The sequence below is a fragment of the Sapajus apella genome, unplaced genomic scaffold (assembly GCF_009761245.1).
Source record: "Sapajus apella isolate SASKATOON/1434 unplaced genomic scaffold, GSC_monkey_1.0 scaffold2, whole genome shotgun sequence".
In the NCBI taxonomy this organism is placed as follows: domain Eukaryota; kingdom Metazoa; phylum Chordata; class Mammalia; order Primates; family Cebidae; genus Sapajus; species Sapajus apella.
The window spans coordinates 81435703-81458645 of NW_022436942.1; the positions used below are offsets into that span (position 1 = coordinate 81435703).

General features: G+C 41.8%; 1 protein-coding gene and 1 non-coding gene across 16 annotated transcripts in view; one reads left to right on the plus strand and one right to left on the minus strand.

Moving 5' to 3' along the window:
• Positions 1-22943, minus strand: part of MPHOSPH9 (M-phase phosphoprotein 9) — a 72001-nt gene that overhangs the window by 28542 nt on the left and 20516 nt on the right. For 14 of the 15 annotated variants that reach the window (XR_004258228.1, XR_004258227.1, XR_004258224.1 and 11 more), the window contains 7 exons: positions 21485-21575; positions 18430-18536; positions 12117-12242; positions 11496-11956; positions 11036-11191; positions 6513-6600; positions 3249-3464 (listed from right to left, as the gene is read on the minus strand). Coding sequence is in view for 12 of the 15 variants with exons in the window: in XM_032243147.1 (XP_032099038.1) it covers positions 3249-3464; positions 6513-6600; positions 11036-11191; positions 11496-11956; positions 12117-12242; positions 18430-18536; positions 21485-21575 (1245 nt within the window). In the remaining 3 variants the exon portion in view is untranslated. The remainder of the gene's footprint in view (positions 1-3248; positions 3465-6512; positions 6601-11035; positions 11192-11495; positions 11957-12116; positions 12243-18429; positions 18537-21484; positions 21576-22943) is intronic. The other variant, XM_032243115.1, reaches the window with a different exon arrangement.
• LOC116528270 lies at positions 4772-4912 on the plus strand. Its single transcript, XR_004258957.1, has one exon. It is a non-coding gene; the product is annotated as a U4 spliceosomal RNA (small nuclear RNA).

The window sequence follows — 22943 nt, forward strand, 5'->3', positions numbered from 1 at the left end:
TAATAATAATAATAATAATTAGCCAAGTGTGGTAACATGCCTATAGTCCTAGTTACTCAGGAGGCTGGGGCAGGAGTATCACTTGAACCCAGAACCTCAAGGCTGCAGTAAGCTATAATCATGGCACTGCACTCCAGCTTGAATGACAGAGCAAGACCCTGTCTCAAAAAAATAGAATGTGGTACAAGTGATGCTGCACAGTTTGCAAGGCAAGGTCATAAAAGGCAACGTAGCTGTTGGGGTCCTCTTTCAGGACACTTGTCCTTACTAAGCCATCATGTTGCAAAGAAATCCAACCTAGCCCACAGAGGAGAAACTGTGACCTTAGTTGACAGCCACCATTCACGATGGAACACCTCCTTCAAAAGATTCCAGCTCCCAGCCTTTAAGTTTCTAGCTGAGGTCCTAGATACTGCAGAACAGACAAGCTGTCCCTGCTGTGCCCACTCATAGTTCCTGGACAACAGAGTCTATGAGCAGAATATGTCAAGATTTGAGATTATGAGTTTTGCAGCTATGGCAGCAAGAACAATATCCTAGAGGTGCTTGCACATACTGACATAAGAAGCCACATAGGGGAATGTTCATGGTAGTGTTTCTCCTAACAGCAATAACAAACTGGCAAAAGGAAAGTGGATAAATATACTGTGGAAGATTCACATGATGAGGCCGAGCACAGTGGCTCACGCCTGTAATCCCAGCACTTTGGGAATCCAAAGCAGGTGGATCATGAAGTCAGGAGTTCAAGATCAGCCTGGACAAAATGGTGAAACCCCGTCTCTACTAAAAATACAAAAATTAGCCGGGCACAGTGGTGGGCGCCGGTAATCTCGGCTACTTGGGAGGCTGAGGGAGGAGAATCGCTTGAACACAGGAGGCAGAGGTTGCAGTGAGCCAAGATCAGGCCACTATACTCTAGCCTGGGAGACAGAGCAAAAAGAAAAAAAAAAAAAAAAAAATCCACATGATGGACAACACAGGAGTGAACACAAATAAAGTTGTGCTACTACATGTATCCACTTACGTAAATCTCACAAGTGAAAAAAGTTGCACAATAGTAAAGATAGCATTGATAGCATTTATAAAAGTTTGAAGATCTGCCAAAGAAGTGACACTAATTAAGAATACGTACATACACATGTGACCATACAAAGACAGACAAGGGAATGATATTCACACAATTTAGATCAGTTACTCCCAGCATGACAGAAGTGATCAGCAAAGGGTGCACAGGGTGTCAACCACATCTGTAGTATTTTATTTCTTACGATGGGTGGTAGAGTCATACATATATTTTTATATCTTTTTATATACCTAAAATGTTTTAAATGTAAATGTTTAAAATTAATAAATAAAAGCTGACTGTGTCAATATGCCAAATCTCAGAAACAATGCTGAAAGGAAAAAAACAGGCTGCAGAAGGATATATGCAATGTAATTCATATATAGCTCAAGATCACAACAAATATTACTAAATATTGTTTACAAACATGTATATGTAGTAAAAGGAAAAAGAACTGCATGAGGATAACAGAGCACATTTAACAACGTGGGTACCTCTAGCGTGGGGAAGAGAGGAATAGAAGACAGTGTTTCACTCTATCTAGAGAAGGCTAGAACGGTATTCGCTCTACTTTTCTGTATGCTTGAAATGTTAGATATGATAAATGCAAAGTCAGTGTATCACTGGCTACATTAATACAATTTCAGCTAAAACAACACATTCCAGCTATCCTTTGCTGCTTCACTGCTACTCAAACATAATTGTGGTGAGTTTTTGAGTAATTAGAAACAATGACATCCCAGTAGCAATGAACATACTTAGTACCAAGTCTTTTTTTTCTTTTTTGATATGGAGTCTCACTATTTTACTCAGGATGGAGAGCAGTGGTGTGATCTTGGCTCACTGCAACCTCCACCTCCCAGGTTAAAGTGATTCTCCTGCCTCAGGCACCTCCTACCACACCCCATCAGTAGCTGGGACGACAGGCATGCACCACCACACTCCGATAATTTTTTGTGTTTTCTAGTAGAGATGGGGTTTCACCATGTGGGCCAGGCTGGTCTCAAACTTCTGACCTCAGGTGATACGCCTGCATCAGTCTCCCAAAGTGCTGGGATCACAGGCGTGAACCACCACGCTAGGCCTAGTAGCAGATCCTATTGTCTGAATACCATTTTCCATGAAAAGGAACCAGAGCTTAACAGAAAAAATGACTGATCCTAGGACTGGGGCTTGGAAAAGTACAGACAAGCCTGGAACATAGTGCTGTGATAGGAAATATGGACATGCTCAAAGAATGACAAAAGCATATCATAAGGACAGAGGACCAGCCTGACGTATCTCCCAATGGCCAAACTTGGGACACCATGAGTGTTTTATAGAAACAGAAAAGTGACAGGGAGTAACGCCATCATTCTAAGTATCTGACTTCTTGCTGCAAGGCAAGACCCAATTGACTCCATCAGGAAGGTACATATTCACAGCTGCTGCAAAGTTATGTAAAACTACAGGCCGGACATGGTGGCTCATGCCTATAATCCCAACACTTTGGGAGGCTGAGGCGGGTGAATCACCTGAGGTTGGGAGTTGGAGACCAGCCTGGCCAATGTGGCGAAACCCCTTCTCTACTAACAATACAAAAATTAGCTGGATGCGGTGGTGGGTGCCTATACTTCTCAGCTACTTGGAAGGCTGAGGTGAAAGAATCCCTTGAGCCCAGGAGGTCAAGGCTGCAGTGAGTTGAGCTTACACCACTGCACTCCAGCCTGGGTGTCAGAGTGAGACTCTGTCTCAGATAGAAAAATAAATAAATAAATATATACATACATACATATATACAAACAAAATAAACCTAGAAAATCATAATCACTTGTTATAGTACAATATCTAAATTACTTTTAGCCAACCATGACATTAAGTTACTATTACTTGGCCGGGTGCGGTGGCTCACGCCTATAATCTCAACACTTTGGGAGGCCAAGGAAGGCAGATCATGAGGTCAGGAGTTCGAGACCAGCCTGACCAACATAGTGAAACCCCGTCTCTACTAAAAATACAAAAAGGTAGCTAGGCATGGTGGTGGGTGCCTGTAATCTCAGCTACTCAGGAGACTGAGGCAGGAGAATCGCTTGAACACAGGAGGCAGAGGTTGCAGTGAGCCAAGATTGCGCCACTGCACTCCAGCCTGAGCGACAGTGTGAGACTCCATCTCAAAAAAAAACAGTTACTATTATTTGTTACTTACGTCTTGAAACATTTTGTTCTCTTGTTTTAGTCTTGCTTCTTTATCATCTGAGAGTTTGTAAGCATTCTCAAATGCCTCTTCTAAATCCTGCAGTCTAGATTTTAGTCGAAGGATGGTATTGTCCTTTTCTTTACTGCTTGTTCTCATTTCCTCAATTCGTTCCTGCAAAATTTTGGAAGCACCACTGGCTGCACTGAAGCGTTCTCTCAAATCATTCTACAAAATAAAGACAAACATAAATTTTATTTATTTTTTTTTTTGAGACAGTCTCACTCTGCTCCCAGGCTAGAGTACAATGGTGCAATCTCAACCTGCTGCAACCTCTGCCTCCCAGATTCAAGCAATTCTCCTGCCTCAGCCTCCCGAGTAGTTGGGATTACAGGCGCCTAACACCACCCTCAGCTTATTTTTGTATTTTTAGTAGAGGCAGGGTTTCACCATGTTAGCCAGGCTAGTCTCAAACTCCTGACCTTAAGTGATCTACCAGCCTTGGCCTCCCAAACTGCTGGGATTACAGGCATGAGCAACGCACTCAGCCCAAAATTGATCTTAAATGAAAAAATTGATGCCTCAAAACTAGCTAATAAATTGGGGGCATTAAAAAATGAACAAAAAATAGAAACAGAAGTGAACAAATCTATTTTGTTGTATTCTGGGATGGAGAGTCCAGAAAGAATCGTTCTACTGGAATACCAGTCCCTGACATTATCATAAGGTATACAGGAAACTACTGTCTATGGCACTGTGATTCTAGGACTCACCTAAGACAATAGCTCCTACAGATAACTTTAATAAGGAAAAAATAACCACTGCTATTAGGGAAATTATTTTGAAAGCCTAGCTGGACTTTGTTGTCCAACATCAACATATAGGGAGAAGAAAAACATTTTGTACCCTCTCACTGTGAAAATACAAGAAATTTAAAACCCATCTGATATGTTAATATTTATTCAACAATCATTTCTGCAATACCCACTAGGTGCCAGGCACTACGGTGCCAGAAATGTAAGATAAACAAATAAATAGTCCCTAATGTCATGAAGCTTAGGAGAAGACAAAGAACTAAAAAAGCAAACAGGCCAGGCACTGTGGCTCACAGTGAAAATGCCAGCACGTTGAGAGGATTGCTGGAGTCCAGGAGTTTGAGGCCAGCCTCGGCGACATAGGGAGTCCCTGTCTCACCAAAACTTTTAAAAATCAGCCTGCTGTGGTGGTGTGTGCCTGTAGTCCCAACTACTCAGGAGGGTGAGGAGGGAGGATCACTTGAGCCCGAGAGCTCAAGACCGCAGTAAGCCATGACGGCTCCATAGTACTCTAGCCTGGGCGACAGTTAACCCTGTCTCGGAAAAAAAAAAAGAAAAAGAAAAAAAGTAAAGATAAAAACATATAAAACAAAATAGGCCAGGTGCCTGTAATCCCAGCACTTTGGGACGCCAAAGCAGACGGATCACCTGAGGTCAGGAGTTCAAGACTAGACTGGCCAACACAGTGAAACCCCGTCTCTACGAAAAATACAAAAATTAAGCTTTGCGCAGTGGCAGTTTCGTAGCCAATGAGGTTTGGCCGAGGCGCGATTATTGCTAATTGAAAACTTTTCCCAATACCCCACCATGACGACTTGAAATATAGTTGGCATTGGCAATTTTTGGCAGTCTCTATGGAGACTCAGTCATAAAAAATAAATAAATAAATAAAAATAAATAAATAAATTAGCCAGGCTTGGGGGAGGGCTCCTGTAATCCCAGCTATTTGGGAGACTGAGGCAGGAGAATCGATTGAAGCCAGAAGGCAGAGAGTGCAGTGAGCCAAGATTGCGCCATTACACTCCAGCCTGGACAAGAGCGAGACTCCATTTCAACAAAAAACCTCCAAAAGAGACATTTTCCACCAAAATTTTGTTTATAAAGTTGCATGTATCACGTACATATACATGCTACTCTATGATAGTTATCATGCATTTTATCTTCTAATAGATATTAAAATAAAACTTGCAAACACAGACTTTGAGAAATTTTTTACACTTAAAAAGATTGCCTTACACCAAAAGATTGGGAATGACGTAATAAAGGTCTTTGTTCAGAAAGAAAAAAAGTTACATGTAAAAAAATAAAACTTGCAAACACAGACTTTGAGAAATTTTTTACACTTAAAAAGACTGTCTTACACCAAAAGATTGAGAAAGACATAATAAAGGTCTTTGTTCAGAAAGAAAAAAAGTGTAAAAAAAATAAAACTTGGTAACGCATGGGGAAAAAAGTAATTTTAGCATAAAAAGTTTATGCACTTCTAGTTATATACTCAAGAAAACTAAAAATTTATGTGTCACATAAAATCTTGTTGACAAACGTTCATAGCAAAATAATTTAAATAGCCAGAAAGTGTATAAATAATATAAACATTACCTGATGAATATTAACAAAAATGGGTTATTATTCACAGAATGAAATATATTCTGCCATAAAAAGGAATGAAGACTGATAATATTACAACATGGATGAACCCTGAAAATATTGTACTAAGTGAAAAAGCCAGACACAAAAGGCCATACAGTCTAGGACTGCATTTATATCAATGTTCAGAAAAGGCAAACGCATAGAGAAAGAAAACTGAGGTGTGGTTGCCAGGGCGTGGGAGGACAGAATGTGTGGGGGTGACGCCAAGGGATGTGAGGTTTTTTTGTTTTTTGTTTTTGTTTTTTGACTGAGGAAAATGTCCTAAAATTGATTGTGGTGGTGGCTGCCCAACTCTAAATATACTAAAATTCATGGAATTGTACCCTTTAAAGGGTAAGTTTTATGGTATGCAAATTCTATCTCAATTAAAAAAAATTTTTTGAGACAGGATTGTGCTCTGTTGCATAGGCTGCAGTGCCATGGCGCAATCATGGTCATGCGGCCTCAACTTCCTGGGCTCAGGTCATCCACCTCCCTCGGCTTCCCAAGTTGCTGGGACCACAGGTGTGCACCACCATGCCCAGCTAATTTGTAGAGACAGGGGTCTCCCTTTGTTGCCCAGGCTGGTCTCGAACTCCTGGACTCAAGCAATCTTCCCACCTCAGCCTCCCACAGTGCCAGGATTACCCATCACACCTGGCCAAAAGGTACGTTTTAAAAAGATAAAGTTTATAGTACTATATGAAGCCAACAGCACTAAAAACATAAACTTCATAAGCCTTTCTTAAAAAGACAAACACATAATCGATGTTATTGTGAAATACTTCATTTGTCTTACCAGAACTCCCACCAAAAAAAAAAAAATACTTACCACTTCAATTTCCAGTAAGTTATTCTTATTTTCAAGTGTTCTTACGCGACTAGTAGCTTCATGCAGAGCACTATCTAACTGGCCACATCTAAAAACCATAAATTTAGTTTCAATTAGAAGATAAAATTATTACCCTTAAAGTATTACATAAATATAACCAATTCTCTAATATGTAACATAAGACAAATTCTCCAGCGTTAGCTAAGTCTCAGGATGCCATTTTAGTAGAATATATCCCAATGAATCTGATAGTATAGTATGTAAAGAAAACGCCAAAATTGGCCAGGCACAGTGGCTCACGCCTGTAATACCAACACTTTGGGAGGCTGAGGTAGGCAGATCACTTGAGGCCAGGAGTTCAAGATCAGCCTGGCCAACATGGTGAAACCCCATCTCTACTGCAAATACATGATGGCATGTGCCTGTAGTTCCAGCTGCTCAGGAGGCTGAAGTGAGAGGGTGGCTTGAACGTGGGAAGATGAGGTTTCCATGAGCCAAGATCATGCCACTGCACTCCAGCTTGAGTAACAGTGTGAAATTCGTTTTGTTTTTTTTGTTTTTGTTTTTGTTTTGTAGAGATAGGGTCTCCCTACATTGAACAGCCTGGTCTCAAGTGATCCTCCCACCTCAGCCTTGCTGGGATTATAGGCGTGAGCTAACATGCCTAGCCTAAAATTAATTTTTTTTAAAGATATAAAAAAAGACATGTGCATAAAATAGCTTGATCTTAGTTATGAAAAAAATCTATCTATATATATGTATTATGACTTCTAGGAAAATACAAAAAATTAAATTTGGGATTTGGGACTAGAGATTGGGAAAGGAGATTTACTTTTTTTTTTTTTGGAGACAGGATCTCATTCCATATGAGAGGCTGGAGTGCAGTGGTGCAATCTCATTCCAGGCTGGAGTGCAGTGGTGCAATCAATCATGGTTCACTGCAGCCTCAACCTTCTGCAATTCTCCTGCCTCATCCTCCTGAGTATGCACCACCACATACAGCTAATTTGATTTTTTGTAGAGATGGGATCTCACTTTATCGTCCAGGCTAGTCTTAAACTTCTATGCTCAAGTAATCCAATTTACTTTTCATATTACGTACTTCTGTACTATTTCAAACTTAGCATGAATATAACTATTCTTATAATTAACTTCCTTTGTAAAGTGAATTATTACAGACCCTCAAAATAATAAAATACATAGAAGAATTCAATGACCATTTTGACTCGGTGTTTAACATACTGTGAAGAATAAAAGCTGTATTTATTTAGCACTGACTGTATACACCAGGTCTTTGTTAAGCATGTTCCACTTATCCTCACAATTCTGTGAATTAAGATTATTGACGGGAGGGGAGAGGAGGGAGACCTGCCGCCTCCCTCCCTCCCCCACCCCACCCCCCAAAAAAAGATCAACATTGATCACATTTTAGAATGGAGAAAACAAGACAGTTCAGTTCCTCACTGAAAGTCACACAGGTTGTAAGAAGTCACACTGGGAGCATAAGCTGGGCACTCTGCGTTCATGCCCCTAACTGCTGTGCATTAATGTATCTCAGACATGAAACAGTGATAAGACTATTCTTTTTTTTTTTTTAAAAAAAACAAGTTAAATTTAGCAGTGGGGAGTTGTATACCAACTTTAGAGACACTAATGTTAATAAGTTCTGATAACCCATTACCATCGGACCAGCCATAAGACTATTCTTTATTTATTTATTTTTATTTTTAGCACAAAAACCTGAATTATGTAAGACCATTCTTGAGAAAAGTCAAATAGTCAAGCGTAAGTGTGTAAATTGTATTTGACTTTTTTCAGTACTACAGATTCTAATGTGCCAAAGATTACTGTCCCAAGTTCCAAATCCATGACATAATAACTGATATCACAGCTGGCTAATGGCTAATGGCCCCATTTGTAACACCAGGGTGATTCTCAAATTTGCAATTTTAAGTTTGAAAAAACCAGTGTATATGCACAGCTAATAATGGTTTGTATCTTGGGGGAATCATTTCTCCAGTTCTAAATGACTGCAATTTATTTTGTTTCTACTGTCCTCTGTAACATAGCTTTTTTTTTTTTTTTTTTACTATAAGCCAGATCAAATCTTTTTTGGGAAGTAGGAGAAAATAATGTATTGCTATTCATTTGCACAGTGATTACATTTACTCCAGAAACCACACCTGCCACTGTTACTAACTGCTGTAACACAGCCATTTACTTTTTTAAAACCCCTAGCTTCCAATTTGCTCCACCTACATTTGCCCATTGCTCTACATGCTCAAACATCTTCTAATCATAAAAATGGTTTTTTTGGTTTGTTTTTTGAGACGGAGTTTCATCGTTGCCAAGGCTGGAGTGCTATGGAGCTATCTCAGCTCATGGTAACCTCAGCCTCCCAGGTTCAAGTGATTCTCCTGCCTCAGCCTCCTGAATGCTGGGATTACAGGAATGCCCTACACACCCAGCCAATTTTGTATTTTTAGTAGAGACAGAGTTCCTCCATATTGGTTAGGCTGGTCTCGAACTCCCGACCTCAGGTGATCTGTGATCCACCTCAGCCTCCCAAAGTGCTGGGATTACAGGCTTGAGCCACCTCACTCAACCAAAAATGTTTTAGCTGGCTCTAATTTATTCTAGGTGCTTTCCTTAGCACTCTGTCTTTAATCTTCAAAAGTTCACTGGTGGGCTTCTTTCATACTTGTTTTCCTATGGGAAGTAACTGCAGTTATTTTTCCCTTTTAGTTTTTGAGACTTGAGTCTCACTCTGTCGCCCAGGCTGGAGGGCAGTGTTGCAATATCGGCTCACTGTAACCTCTGCCTCCCAGGTTCAAACAATTCTCTAGTCTCAGCCTCCCAAGTAGGTGGGATTTTCAGTGTGCACTAACACATCCGGCTACTTTTTGTATATGTAGTAGAGATTGAGTTTCACCATGTTATCCAGGCTGGTCTGGAACTCCTGACCTCAAGTGATCTGCCTGCCTTGGCCTTCCAAAGTGCTGGCATTGCAGGCATGAGGCACCACACCCAGCCTCATCTTTGCCTTCTTAACAAAAACAAAAAAAATCCAACTTCCCATAACCTGCCATCCACTGTTTTTGTCCTAAAAAACCTAAACCTGTATCTTTTCTTGTTTGGCTCTTTTTCAAATTACTTTTCCCTACCATTGTACCCCCACACCACCAAATCCAAAATGAAAGCTATAGAAACATTCAGGAATAAGATAGCCATGTTAACTACCACAGCAACCAAAACCACTTAGTACAAAAGCTAGTTTTCCCATAACTTTGAAAGTTAAACCCTTAACCAGATGGAAGATTTTAGTTCCCTCCTTGGCTCTTTGAAGTGACCTTTGTCTTTACTCCTTAGAGAACTCCTTGCTATCAGGTAGACCTTCATCAATTTTCAATCTATTTAAGTCCTATTTATTTGGAGACAGGGTGTTGCTCTGTCACCCAGGCTGGACTGCAATGGCACAACCTCAGTTCACCACAGCCTTGACCTTCTAAGCTCAAGCAATCCTCTCACCTCAGCCACCCAAGTAGTAGCTGAGACCACAGATACACACCACTACTCCAGCTAATGTTTCAATTTTTTTGTTGAGACAGGGTTTCACCATGTTTCCCAGGCTGGTCTTGAACTCCTGAGCTCGACAGACCACATGCCTCAGCCTCCCAAAGTGCTGGGTTACAGATGTGAGCCACCATGCCTAAGTCCTGTTTAATTATAAAGTACATTGCAAGGACTCTATTCCTAATACCAGTGAAAGCATCAAATTTTCTAAGTGATTCTAAAATAGGTGTGAAGCTATCCTGAATATAAGACCATTCTCCCCTATATTTCTTTGTGGATTTTTTTTTGTAATGGGAACTATAGTACTTTAATGGGCCTTTTAAAAAGGTTGAGAACTGCCATAGGACATAAGTCATAAATATTAGGAAGTCCATAGTACTGTTCCTCCCATCAATGGCATTACTCTTCACATACAAAATTCGCTAAACTGTTTCAGTGTTTTGCCATGTGAAACAGATGGCTCCCTGTCAGTTATTAGTGTATTAGAAGAGGTGGGTTCAGCCGGGTGCAGTGGCTCATGCCAGTAATCCCAGCACTATGGGAGGCCGAGGAGGGCAGGTCACCTGAGGTCAGGAGTTTGAGACCAGCCTGACCAACACGGAGATACCCCGTTTCTACTACAAATACAAAAAAATTAGCCAGCTGTGGCGGTGCATGCCTGTAATCCCAGCTACTCAGGAGGCTGGGGCAGGAGAATCACTTGAACCTGGGAGGCGGAGGTTGTGGTGAGCTGAGATCAAGCCATTGCACTCCAGCCTGGGTGACAAGAATGAGATTGTGTTTAAAAAAATAAAAGAGGTGGGTTCATAGCTTCAAATATTTAGGCAAACGTGACTATTAAAATTTCAAATCCAAAGTATATGTTTTCAAAGTGTTTTATCACAATATACTTCTGTGAAAATAATAAATCCAAGGTAGAGAAAACTTCACAGCTAAATTATAAATTTTACCTGTCTACAAGAATTTGATTGGTTATTTTCCAATCTTCAACTGCAGAGATTTCTTTTGCCTCCAGCTTCTGCTTCAAACTATTTATTTCTGATTCATAATAAGCTCGAAGATCTGCTATGTGTCGAGCATGCTTTTCCTTCAGGTTTTGCCTAATCCTTATCCAGTGAGAATAAAAAATATATGTTATGAAAGCTATCCTCCATCTCCATCCCACAAAAGAAACGAAGAACACAATGATTCTTGTGGGCAAAAATATAGCATATTTTCTTTCCATGCCACCAAATATATAGATTAATACACAAGAAGTTGACAATCGAGTGAAAGAGTTTTTATATGCTCTATCTTATAAATGCTAAATCTCTAAGATTTTAGGCAATACTGAAGTTCAATAAAGATCATTTTCAATCAGACATCATAGAAAATCTATTAACATTACAAGCCATTCAGTGAAATACATACTTAGACAATATCACAGGATCTTCCAAGGAAGTCAGTGAAATGCATTCTGGGACACTGTTGGCTGTACCTGGAAGCTGGGACTGACTGACTGAGGCCGAAGCGACCATGACAGTGTTTTCTTCATCTACAGTGTTGACCGAGATATCATTACTAGCAATGGTATATACTGACGGAAACGTGGAACTGGTCCTACTTTCATTTTGGAATGTCTGATTTTTCCAAGAGTCCACAGGAGAAGCTTTTGTGTGTGAAGGATATTTTGGGAATTCAGGTAACTGAGAAGTGACATTACTTGCTTGTGAAAATGAGTCTATGTCAGAGGGACTAGACATGCTAGGCTCTAGAACAGAGTCCGGAGAAAAGGATATTCTGTCATCCAGGGCATTCGGAAGGCTGTGGAGTTGAATCCCTGAAATCTGCTGCTTTGGCTTCATGTGTAATGTAGGATCTAGAGTCAGGACCTAGAAACAAGACAAAGGGAAGTCTCACCCTCAGAACTCGGTTTTACTTTGCTTGTTTTCAGATGAGTAGGCTTTAAATCTCCTAGGGAAAATGAAGCTTGAGGTAAAAGAGTCAGGACGCATCATTCACGTTCACTCGGCAGAATGTGGACAACTTTACCTCTGGTGGATGATTTGGGTTGGAAGCAGAAGTGAGATTCCTCTCAGGTAACTGCTTGTTTTCCCTTTGTTTTTTATAATAAATATCCTTCAGTGACGGTAGCTTCATCTCATTACTAGTATTAGACTTAAAGATACGAAACAAAATTAAATGGTGTTATCAATAATGAAACAAATTAGTGATATCAAAATAAGCACCATAAAAAGATTTTTGAAAGACTTTAAGCAAATTGAAAATGTAGACTGTCAGATTTATAATACAAAGTTGGAAGTCACTGCCTAGTATGATGAGTCTACCTCAGAATGGAAAGATGTTTGGATCTCCTAACAATGGACACTAAGGGGATAATGTGAACATTAATTATTTAGCAGCCTATGAATACTTCCAAATAATGAAATTCTTAGTAGTTCTCTCACTGAAAATAAGAACCAAGTTTTGTGGGTTTCTTTGAGACAAGGTCTCACCCTGTTGCCCAGGCGGGAGTGCAGTGGTGTAATCATGGCTCATTGCAGCCTCAACCTCCCAGGCTAAGGTGATCTTCCTGCCTCTGCCTCCCAAGTTGCTGGGACTACAGGAATGCACCACCATGCCCAGCCAATTTTTCTATTTTTTGGTAGAGACGGGGTCTTGCCATGTTGCTCAAGGTGGTCTCCAACTCCTGAGCTCAAGCAATCCTCCCACCTCAGCTTCCCAAAGTGCTGGGTACAGGCATGAGCCACCATGCCTAGCCAAGAACCAAGTTTTGACATAAGAAATGCTTCATAATGAATGACAGAAGGAGGAGAAAACTTCTGGTCAAACTAATTTCATATGACTGAAAAAAAAAAGCACCAAGAGGCAGGGTTCCTTATCTATTAGTTATAATCATGTTTGTTTAAAGTTGGCCAACCAAAACTAGGTGTCACAAAGTGACCCAATGAAAATAAGTCCCCCCTGTCGCTTCTCGGCCTTTTGGCAAAGACCAACTGGAAATAAGTCCCTTTATTCATTAGTAAAATAAGAAGACATGATCCTAAGCTGGGCACGATGGTGCGCGCCTATAATCCCAGCACTTTGAGAGGCTGAGGCGGGCGGATCATCTAAGGTCGGGAGTTCAAGACCAGCATGCTAACATGGTGAAACCCCATCTCTACTAAAAAATATAAAAATTCAGTCAGGCTGAAGTGGGAAGATCACTTGAATCCAGGAGGCGGAGGTTGTAGTAAGCCGAGATCATACCACTGCACTCCTTCACTCCAGCCTGGGCAACAGGGCAAGACTGTCTCAAAAAAAACAACAACAAGGCCGGGCGCAGTGGCTCACGCCTGTAATCCCAGCACTTTGGGAGGCCGAGGCGGGTGGATCACGAGGTCAAGAGATCGAGACCATCCTGGTCAACACGATGAAACCCCGTCTCTACTAAAACTACAAAAAATTAGCTGGGCATGGTGGCGCGTGCCTGTAATCCCAGCTACTCAGGAGGCTGAGGCAGGAGAATTGCCTGAACCCAGGAGGCGGAGGTTGCGGTGAGCCGAGATCGCGCCATTGCACTCCAGCCTGGGTAACAAGAGCGAAACCCCGTCTCAAAAAAAAAAAAAAAAAAACAGAAGATACGACCCTAATTTCTAAAAATTGAAATCAGGGCTTTACTACACTAAAAATGTTGCACAGAGGTCTAGGCTCTAAACATTAAAACTTCGGGCTTAAATTATTTCAAGGTGGGACATATTATAGGGTGTGAGAGGAGAACCAATTAACCTTGGGCCTCAAATTTAAACTGTGAACACTGCCGCAAATGAGATTACACATTCAATAATAGATACATTGAAAACTCTGAAAGAACACATTAATTATGTAGCTTTAAATTTATGTCCCATTTCTAGACCCTATATAGGCTCAGAGCACCATGAACATATATTCTGAAAATCTTATAACTAGCTTGCGAATGTGTGCATCCAAGGCATTAATTTGTTAAATCTAAACCTTTAAAGTATACTGCAGCAACTCACACCTGTAATCCCAGCACTTTGGGAGGCCAAGGCGGGTGGATCATTTGAGGTCAGGAGTTCGACACCAGCCTGGCCAATATGGTGAAACCCCATCTCTACAGCTCTACTAAAAATACAAAAATAAGCCAGGCATGTTGGCACATGCCTGTAACCTCAGCTACTCAGGAGGCTGAGGCAGAAGAATTGCTTGAACCTGAGAGGTGGAGGTTGCAGTGAGCCGAGATCTCACCACTGCACTCGCACTCCAGCTTTGAAAACAGAATGAGACTGTCTCAAAAAAAAAAAAAAAAGGAAGCACAATTCCCATAATTCTGCTGTAGAATTCATTCCTTACATGCCAACAACCGAAAGAAGCCTTTTAAAGTCCTAAAGCCTGTGACAAGTAGCAGTATTCCACTATGGCCACAGCCTGGTGGCCTGGGGGAGTAGCTAGAGTTATTCTATTCAAAGCTCATGGGAATAGATAGTACCACTTTTCACCACTTTTATCATGCTCTTGTCATGTTAACATCTCTGAAGTAAAAATGCCTCTTGTGGCTGGGCGTGGTGGCTCACGCCTATAATACCAGCACTTTGGGAGGCCGAGGCAGGCAGATCACGAAGTCAGGAGAAAAAGGCCATCATGGCCAACACGGTGAAACCCCGCCTCTACTAAAAATACAAAAAAAATCAGCTGGGCATGGTGGCGCACACCTGTAGTCCCAGCTACTTGGGAGGCTGAGGTAGGAGAATTGCTTGAACCCAGTAGGCGGAGACTGTAGTGAGCCAAGATCACGCCACTGAGCTACAGCCTGGGCAACAGTGTGAGACTGCGTTTCAAAAAAAAAAAAAAAATGCCTCTTGTAATTAATGGTATCTTGTAATTGCTTTGGACCAAGTAGTGGTTGTGACAGACTGTCACTCCCTGCTCATAAGCTCAAAACCATCAAAATTAGCCAAAGAGGTGTCAGCAGCTTGGAAGACAAACCTAGACACTACAATGAAACTCCTGAAGACCAGTATCTAAGAGAAGGGTGAATCAGACACATTTAGCAACATTTTCCATATGGGAGTCAAAAGCAGGATAGTTCTACACACTACTAAGCCAGGTACAAAGCAGAAAGGCCTTTCCATTCTTTTTAAATAAATGCATGGCCTCCGGGCGTAGTGGCTCATGCCTGTAATCCCAGCACTTTGGGAGGCCGAGGTGGTTGGATCACCTGAGGTCAGGAGTTTGAGACCAGCCTGGCCAACATGGAGAAACCCTGTCTCTTAAAAAAAAAAAAAAAATTACAAAAACAAAAAATTAAAAAAAAAAAAAGAAATGCAGAATCACCAATGCTGTTGGTGACCTGGAGGAAGATAACTTGGGAAAACACAGAAACTAACGCCAAGGTGAAAAGAGTAAGTGGCCAGACATAGTAGTTCACGTTTATAATCCCAGCACTTTGGGACGCTGAAGCAGGAGGATTGCTGGAGTCCAGGAGTTCGAGAAACCAGCCTGGGCAACCTTATCTCTACTAAAAAACATTAAAAAAAGAGCCAGGTGTCCTTGCACATGACTATAGTCCCAGCTACTCAGGAGGATGAGACAAGAGGATCACTTAATCCCAGGAGGTCAAGTCTGCAGTGATTTATGATTGAGCTGCTATATGCTCCAGCTGGGCAATAGAGAGAGAGCCTGTCTCAAGGGAAAAAAAAAAAGAGAGAGAGAGAGAGAGAGAAATGGCTGGGCACAGTGGCTCACGCTTATAATCCCAGCACTTTAGGAGGCCAAGGCTGGTGGATCATGAGGTCAGAAGATTGAGGCCATCCTGGCCAAAATGGTGAAACCCCACCTCTACTAAAAATACAAAAATCAGCTGGGCATGGTGGTGCGTGCCTGTAATCCTAGCTAACTGGGAGGCTGAGGAAGGAGAATTGCTTGAACCAGGGAGTCTGAGGTTGTAGTGAGCCAAGATCATGCCATTGCACTCCAGCCTGACAACAGAGGGAGACCCCACCTCAAAAAAAAAAAAAAAAAAAAGAGAGAGAAAAAGAGAAGTATAACCCTGTGAGAAGGAAATAATTTTAGCCACTTTTATTTCACTTATGTTTTCCTTTTTAAAGTATGTGTAAGAGTTATATAATAGACCAGGCACAGTGGCTCATACCTGTAATCTCAGCACTTTGGGAGACCAAGGCAGGGGAATCACTTGAGCCCAGGCGTTTGAGACCAGCCTAGGCAACTTAGCAAAAACCCCGTCTCTATTAAAAAAAAGTTATCAATACATAATAAAACCTATGTTTAAGCCTAAAGATTTTCCATAACAAAATATAAATTCTAAAGTGGCAAAAAAGCATTATATCAGTCTAATTTATAAATTTTTTTTGGTAGAACATGAAATAGGAAGCCTTAAAGTTGACAATACCTTAGAGTCAACAGAATGCAGTGTTCAACAGACGCAGCATTCACTTACTGATGTTCAAGATGGGGTAATATTCTGAGCCCTGCAACTGCAAAGCCTACTAAGCCTGCCATGCTCCCCTATAATCTTACCTCCCTCAGGCTTCATTTCTCTGTGTTGACCTGTGTCTTTTTGTTCCTTTCATGAAGTATGGAACGTTGGTTTCTGTCACTCTCTGAAACTCTGATGATTACAAGTACATTGTCCCGTCTGTCTACATGTCATTCATTTTTATGTCTCTTGGTTACTTTAATAGTATCTCTTCTTTTCCCCAGTTACTCTCTCATTGCCTGATCAAAATACAAAAGTGAAGGACAGGCCCAGTGGCTCACACCTGTAATCCCAGCACTTTGGGGGGCCAAGGTGGACAGATCACCTAAGGTCAGAAATTCAAGACCAGCCTGGCCAACATGATGAAACCCCATCTCTACAAAAAATACAAAAATTAGCCAGGCATGATGGCAGGTACCTGTAGTCCCAGCTACTCGGGAGCCTGAGGCAGGAGAACCACTTGAACCCAGGAGGCGGAGGTTGCAGTGAGCCAAGATCACACCACTGCACTCCAGCCTGGCAACAGAGCAAGACTCCATCTCAACAAAAAAGAAAACACGGCTGGGCACAGTGGATCACGTCTGTAATCCCAGCACTTTGGGAGGCCAAGGCAGGTGGATCACCTGAGGTCAGGAGTTCGAGACCATCCTGGCCAACATGGTGAAATCTCGTCATAAAAAGCAAAATACAGCAAACTAAGTTGCTCATAACTATGCTGCAAATGGATCATGTAACAAATGAAAACAAATGGAGGTGTAACGAATGAGAAATCAACACCTGGGAAAAGGGAAAGAAATCTGAGGACCTATTACATATAAAATAGTAGGCACAATTCATTTAATTTCACAAAACACTAACCTGCATTTTTTTTTTTTTTTTTCCTTTTCGAGATAGGGTCTCACTCTATCCTCTAGACTGGAGTGCAATGGTGTGACCTCCAGGGCTCAAGTGATCCTCTCACCTCAGCCTCCCAAAGTACTGGGGTTAGATGTGTAAGCTACCACCCCCCAGCCCAAACCAGCCAGAATTTTTTAAAAGTGGAATTTTTAATTCTACTTTTTTGTTGTTGTTGCTGAGACAGAGTCTCACTCTGTCACCCAGGCTAGAATGCAATAGCGCAGTCTTGGCTCACTGCAATCTCCACCTCCTGGGTTCAAGTGATTCTCCTGCCTCATCCTCCTGAGTAGCTGGGATTACAAGTCCATGCCACCACACCCAGCTAATTTTTATATTTTTAGTAGAGACTGGGTTTTGCCATGTTGGCCAGGCTGGTCTCAAACTCCCAACCTCAGATGATCCACCTGCCTCAGCCTCCCAAAGTGCTGGGATTACAGGCTTGATCCATGGCACCCAGCCTTTAACTCCACTTTTAAGAAGCATTGCTAAGATTACGTAATGAATAAATGACAGACTGAATTTGAAAACAAGTGAGTATGATTCTAAACCCCATGCTTTTTCCAGAATTTCACAAGTTGAAAATAAAATCTATACTGGAGTACTTAGCAACAATTGTTAAACACAAACACAAAGAGTTTTATCTTTGAGACAGAGTGTCACTCTTGTTGCCCAAGCTGGAGTGCAATGGTGCAATCTTGGCTCACTGCAACCTCCACCTCCCAGGTTCAAGTGATTTTCCTGCCTCAGCCTCCCAAGTAGCTAGGATTACAAGTGTATACCACCATGCCAAGCTAATTTTTTTGTATTTTTAGTAGAAACAGGGTTTCACCATGTTAGCCAGGCTGGTCTCGAACTCATGACCTCAGATTATCTGCCTGCCTCGGCCTCCCAGAGTGCTGGGATTACAGGCGTGAGCCACCGTGCCCCGCCAACAGTGTTTTTTTAAATTACCTGGTTTGGTGACACATCTGTGGCAGGCAATGATACAAACGTCTTCTCTAAAGTTTCAGGCAAAGAGTGGTATGTATCCTTTTCCTCTAGTTTCCAGTAAGTCAATCCTGATGTGCACAAACACAGAATAGAAAAGAGTGAGGAAAAAACAAAAATGCTTTATAGAATAACTTATTTCTACCTAAAGGAAATTAAATATGGAAAGAAACTAATTCTGGGTTACAGTAATTTGAATTTTGATGAAAAAGTTATCTAAACTCCTTATTATGTAAGTGTCCTAACTGGATGCAAATGTTTAAAACTGAAATATAAAAAGTCAAGATGAGTTGGTACAATTTAAAACATGTATTTTTGGCAGGGCATGGTGGTTCACCCCTGTAATCCCAGCAGTTTGGGAGGCTGAAGCAGGCGGCTTACCTAACATCAGGAGTTTGAGACTAGCCTGGCCAACATGGTGAAGCCCTGTGCATACTAAAAATCTAAAAATTGGCCAGGCACGATGGCTCACACCTGTAATCCCAGCACTTTGGGAGGTTGAGGTGGGCAGATTACAAGGTCAGGAGTTTGAGACCAGCCTGACCAACAGGATGAAACCCAGTCTCTACTAAAAATTTAAAATTAGCCAGGTGTGGGTGGTACACACTTGTAATCCCATCTACTCAGGAGGCTGAGGCAGGAGAATTGCTAGAACCTGGGAGGTGAAGGTTGTAGTGAGCTGAGATTGTGCCATGCACTCCAGCATAGGTGACAGAGTGAGACTCCGTCTCAAAAAAAGAAAAAAAAATACAAAAATTAGCCAAGTGTGGTAGCACACACCTCTAATTCCACTTACTTAGGAGGCTGAAGCACGAGAATTGCTCAAACCCAGGAGACAGAGGTTGCAGTGAACTAAGATGCCACCGCTGCACTCCAGCCTGGGTGATAAGAGTCAGACACTGCCCTCCCCCCGCCCAAAAAAAATAGGCTGGTGGCACTCACTTCTCCCCACCAGCAAAGATTAAAAAAAAAAAAAAAAAAAAAAAATAGGCTGGTCACGGTGGCTTATGCCTGTAATCCCAGCACTTTGGGAGTCTGAGGCAGGCAGATCATGAGGTCAGGAGTTTGAGACCAGCCTGGCCGACATGGCGAAACCCCATCTCTACTAAAAAATACGAAAATTAGCTGGGCATGGTGGCACACCTGTAATCCCAGCTACTCGGGAGGCTGAGGCAGGAGAATCGCTTGAGCCCAGTAGGCAGAGGTTACAGTGAGCCAAGATCACGCCACTGTACTCCAACCTGGGCAACAGAGTAAGACTCCGACTTGGAAAAAAATTAATTAATTAAAATATATATGTTTTTTTATTTGAGACAGGGTCTCACTTTGTCACCCAGGCTGGAGTACAGTGGTGCCATCTCAGCTCACTGTAGTCTTTTTCTTTTTTCTGAGACAGTGTCTCACTCTGTTGCCCAGGCTGGAGTGCAATGGCACAATCTCGGCTCACTGCGAACTCCACCTCCCAGGTTCAAGTGATTCTCCTGTCTCAACCTCCCGAGTAGCTAGGGTTACAGGCACGTACCACCACACCCAGCTAAGTTCTATATTTTTAGTAGAGACGGGGTTTCATCATGTTGGCCAGGCTGGTCTGGAATTCCAAACCTCAAGTGATCCGCCCCCTTGGCATCCCAAAGCTCTGGAATTACAGGCATGGGCCACTGTGCCTAGCCCAGCTCACTGGAGTCTCGACCTTCTGGGTTCAAGCCATCCTCCTGCCTTACCCCTGCAAGAAACTGGGACTACAGGCACATACCACCAAGCCCTCTAAATTTTTTTGTATTTTAAGTAGAGACAGGGCTTTGCCATGTTGCCCAGACTGGTCTTGAGCTCCTGAGTTCAAGCAATCCACACTTTTCAGCCTCCCAAAGTGCAAGGATTACAGGTGTGAGCTACCAGTCCTGGCCTTAAAATATATTTTAAAATATACAATTTCTTTTTTTGTTTTTTGTTGTTGTTTTTTAGAAGTGGTGGGGTTCTAGAAAGTTTTATAAGGCGTCTGGGCGCAGTGGTAATGCCAGCACTTTGGGAGGCTGACACAGGCGGATCACAAGGTCAAGAGTTCAAGACCATTCTGGCCAACATGGTAAAATCCCGTCTCTACTAAAATACAAAAATTAGCCAGGTGTGGTGGTGTGTGCCTATAGTCCCAGCTACTCAGGAGGCTGAGGCAGGAGAATCACTTGAACCCAGGAGGCAGAGACTGCAATGAACTGAGATCATGCCACTGCACTCTAGCCTGGAAACAGGGTGAGACACCATCTCAGAGGGGAAAAAGAAAAAGAAAGTTTTATAAGGCAAAGCTAATTTATCCTGATGAATTGGATGTGGGATATGAAAGTCTGTATATAAAGTCATTAAGACTTGAATAAACTCACCATAGGGTATAAAGAATGGTTCAGAGCGTTTGAATTTAATTCATTTTGGACTACCTGAAAAAGGTTAATGATTTTTACAGCTGTTTGAAATAGTTGCAAAAGTACTTATTCATTCTCTTTACAAATCTTATAACACAAATTAGACAAGAAAGAAAGGTGGCTAGGCATGATGGCTGAAGTACTTTGAGAAACTGAGGCAGGTGGATTGCCTGAGCCCAGGAGTTCAAGACCAGCTGGAGCAACATGGCGAAACCCTGTCTCTACAAAAAAATACAAGAGTTAGCCAGGCATGGTGGCGCTGCCTGTTGTCCCAACTATTCTTGGGAAGCTGAGGTGGGAGGATCAAGTGAGCCTGGGAGGTTGAGGCTGCACCGTGATCGCACCACTGCACCCCAGCCTGGGCAACAGAGTGAGACCCTGTCTCAAAAAACAAAACAAACAAAGGTAAGGATGCTACCGGAGGAACACCACTAGATATCATAGATTAACAAAACCATACTACTATACAGCATCATCCTATAAGGAGAAATGCAGGCAAGTTGTTCTTTAAAAATAACTCTCCAAATCTAAGTACCTTCCTCTGAGTATAGTTTAGGTTAAAAAAATAAAAGTACCTTCCTCTGAGCATAGTATGAGTATCATACCTGTTCCTGAATCAGACATCCAAGCATTTGGAGTTTCATCTGGTTTACTGAGGTAAAAAGCACGAGGATGTGTAGCAGCAGCAAAATCAGACTACAAGAAAGAAAACTATTGGTTTACAGCTAAAAGTCATCAGGCACAAACTGCTGACTCAAGGAATGAGAGCGGGCATCAAACCAGGTGTAGAGAAACCTTCAGAGGGTTCACAAAGAAGAAACCTTGGCCAGGCGCAGTGGCTCACACCTGTAATCCCAGCATTTTGGGAGGCCAAGGCGGGTGGATCACGAGGTGAGGAGTTCCAGAACAGCCTGTCCAAGATGACACAATTCCATCTCTGCTAAAAATACAAAAATTAGCTGGGTGCGATGGTGGGTGCCTATAACCACAGCTACTCAGGAGGCTGAGGCAGGAAAATCGCTTGAAACCCGGGAGGGAGAGGTTGCAATGAGCCAAGATCTTGCCACTGCACTCTAGCCTGAGCGACAGAGCGAGACCCGGTTTCAAAAAAAAAAAAAAAAAGCCTGGTTTCCCCATGGTTACAAGAATGCTCAGAGGAATTCACTGTCAAATATTCACTGTTGAATTTTTTTTTTTTGCCTGTGTAATTTACAAAAGTTTATTTCGGTTCTCTGTAGAGCTGGAAGGAAAATGGGGGCAGGTATTATTTCGTGAGTTCAGACCTAAAATGTATTTGCCATTTACTTCCAAAACTAATTTGAGATGCCTAGAATTAAAGTCATTAATATAAAAATTAATGTAAAAGCTCTAACAATTCATTTTTATCATTATAATTACAATAAATCAGATTAACTTTAGAAACCATAAATCAATAATATGAACCTTAAGTAGACTACTTCCTATATACAAACAATTGGTTACTAGTCGCTGCTTACTAATTCTAGTAAAAATTCTGAGCAAAACTCTCCTTACAACATCTCTGGCACTGTCAGAAGAAATGTGTTTCCAAACAGAGATATACGATGAGAATATTTCTATCAATTTTTCTTATCAGATCCCTTATCAAACTTGCAATTCCTGTAGAGTTTGTAACCAACCATGAACCCACTGCCAAAGTAAAAGCACACTGACATAATACTACCTACCAAGAAGGGGGATTAACCCATCAACCTTATAAGGCACCACTTATTTTCTTTCTCATCAAGAAACAAATTCCAAAGTCATCTTTTGTCTCTTACAAAACTAACTCCTCCCTGTCTGAATTTGTCTCAGTACTTAAGACCAAGAGAAGGTGACTAGAAAAGTCCAAGTCAAATAATCCCAAGTAAAATATTTTGTCCTCGTCTGGATTCTGAGGTGCAAATTCAGTGCACCCGGCCACGGCACACACAGTGGGCTGGCAGGGGCCTACCTGACGGAGCTGCCTGCTGCACTCTTCTGGGCAAACAAGGCATCCACTAAAGAAAACAGGCCCAGCTTTTAATGAAAAATAAAGGTAGGATG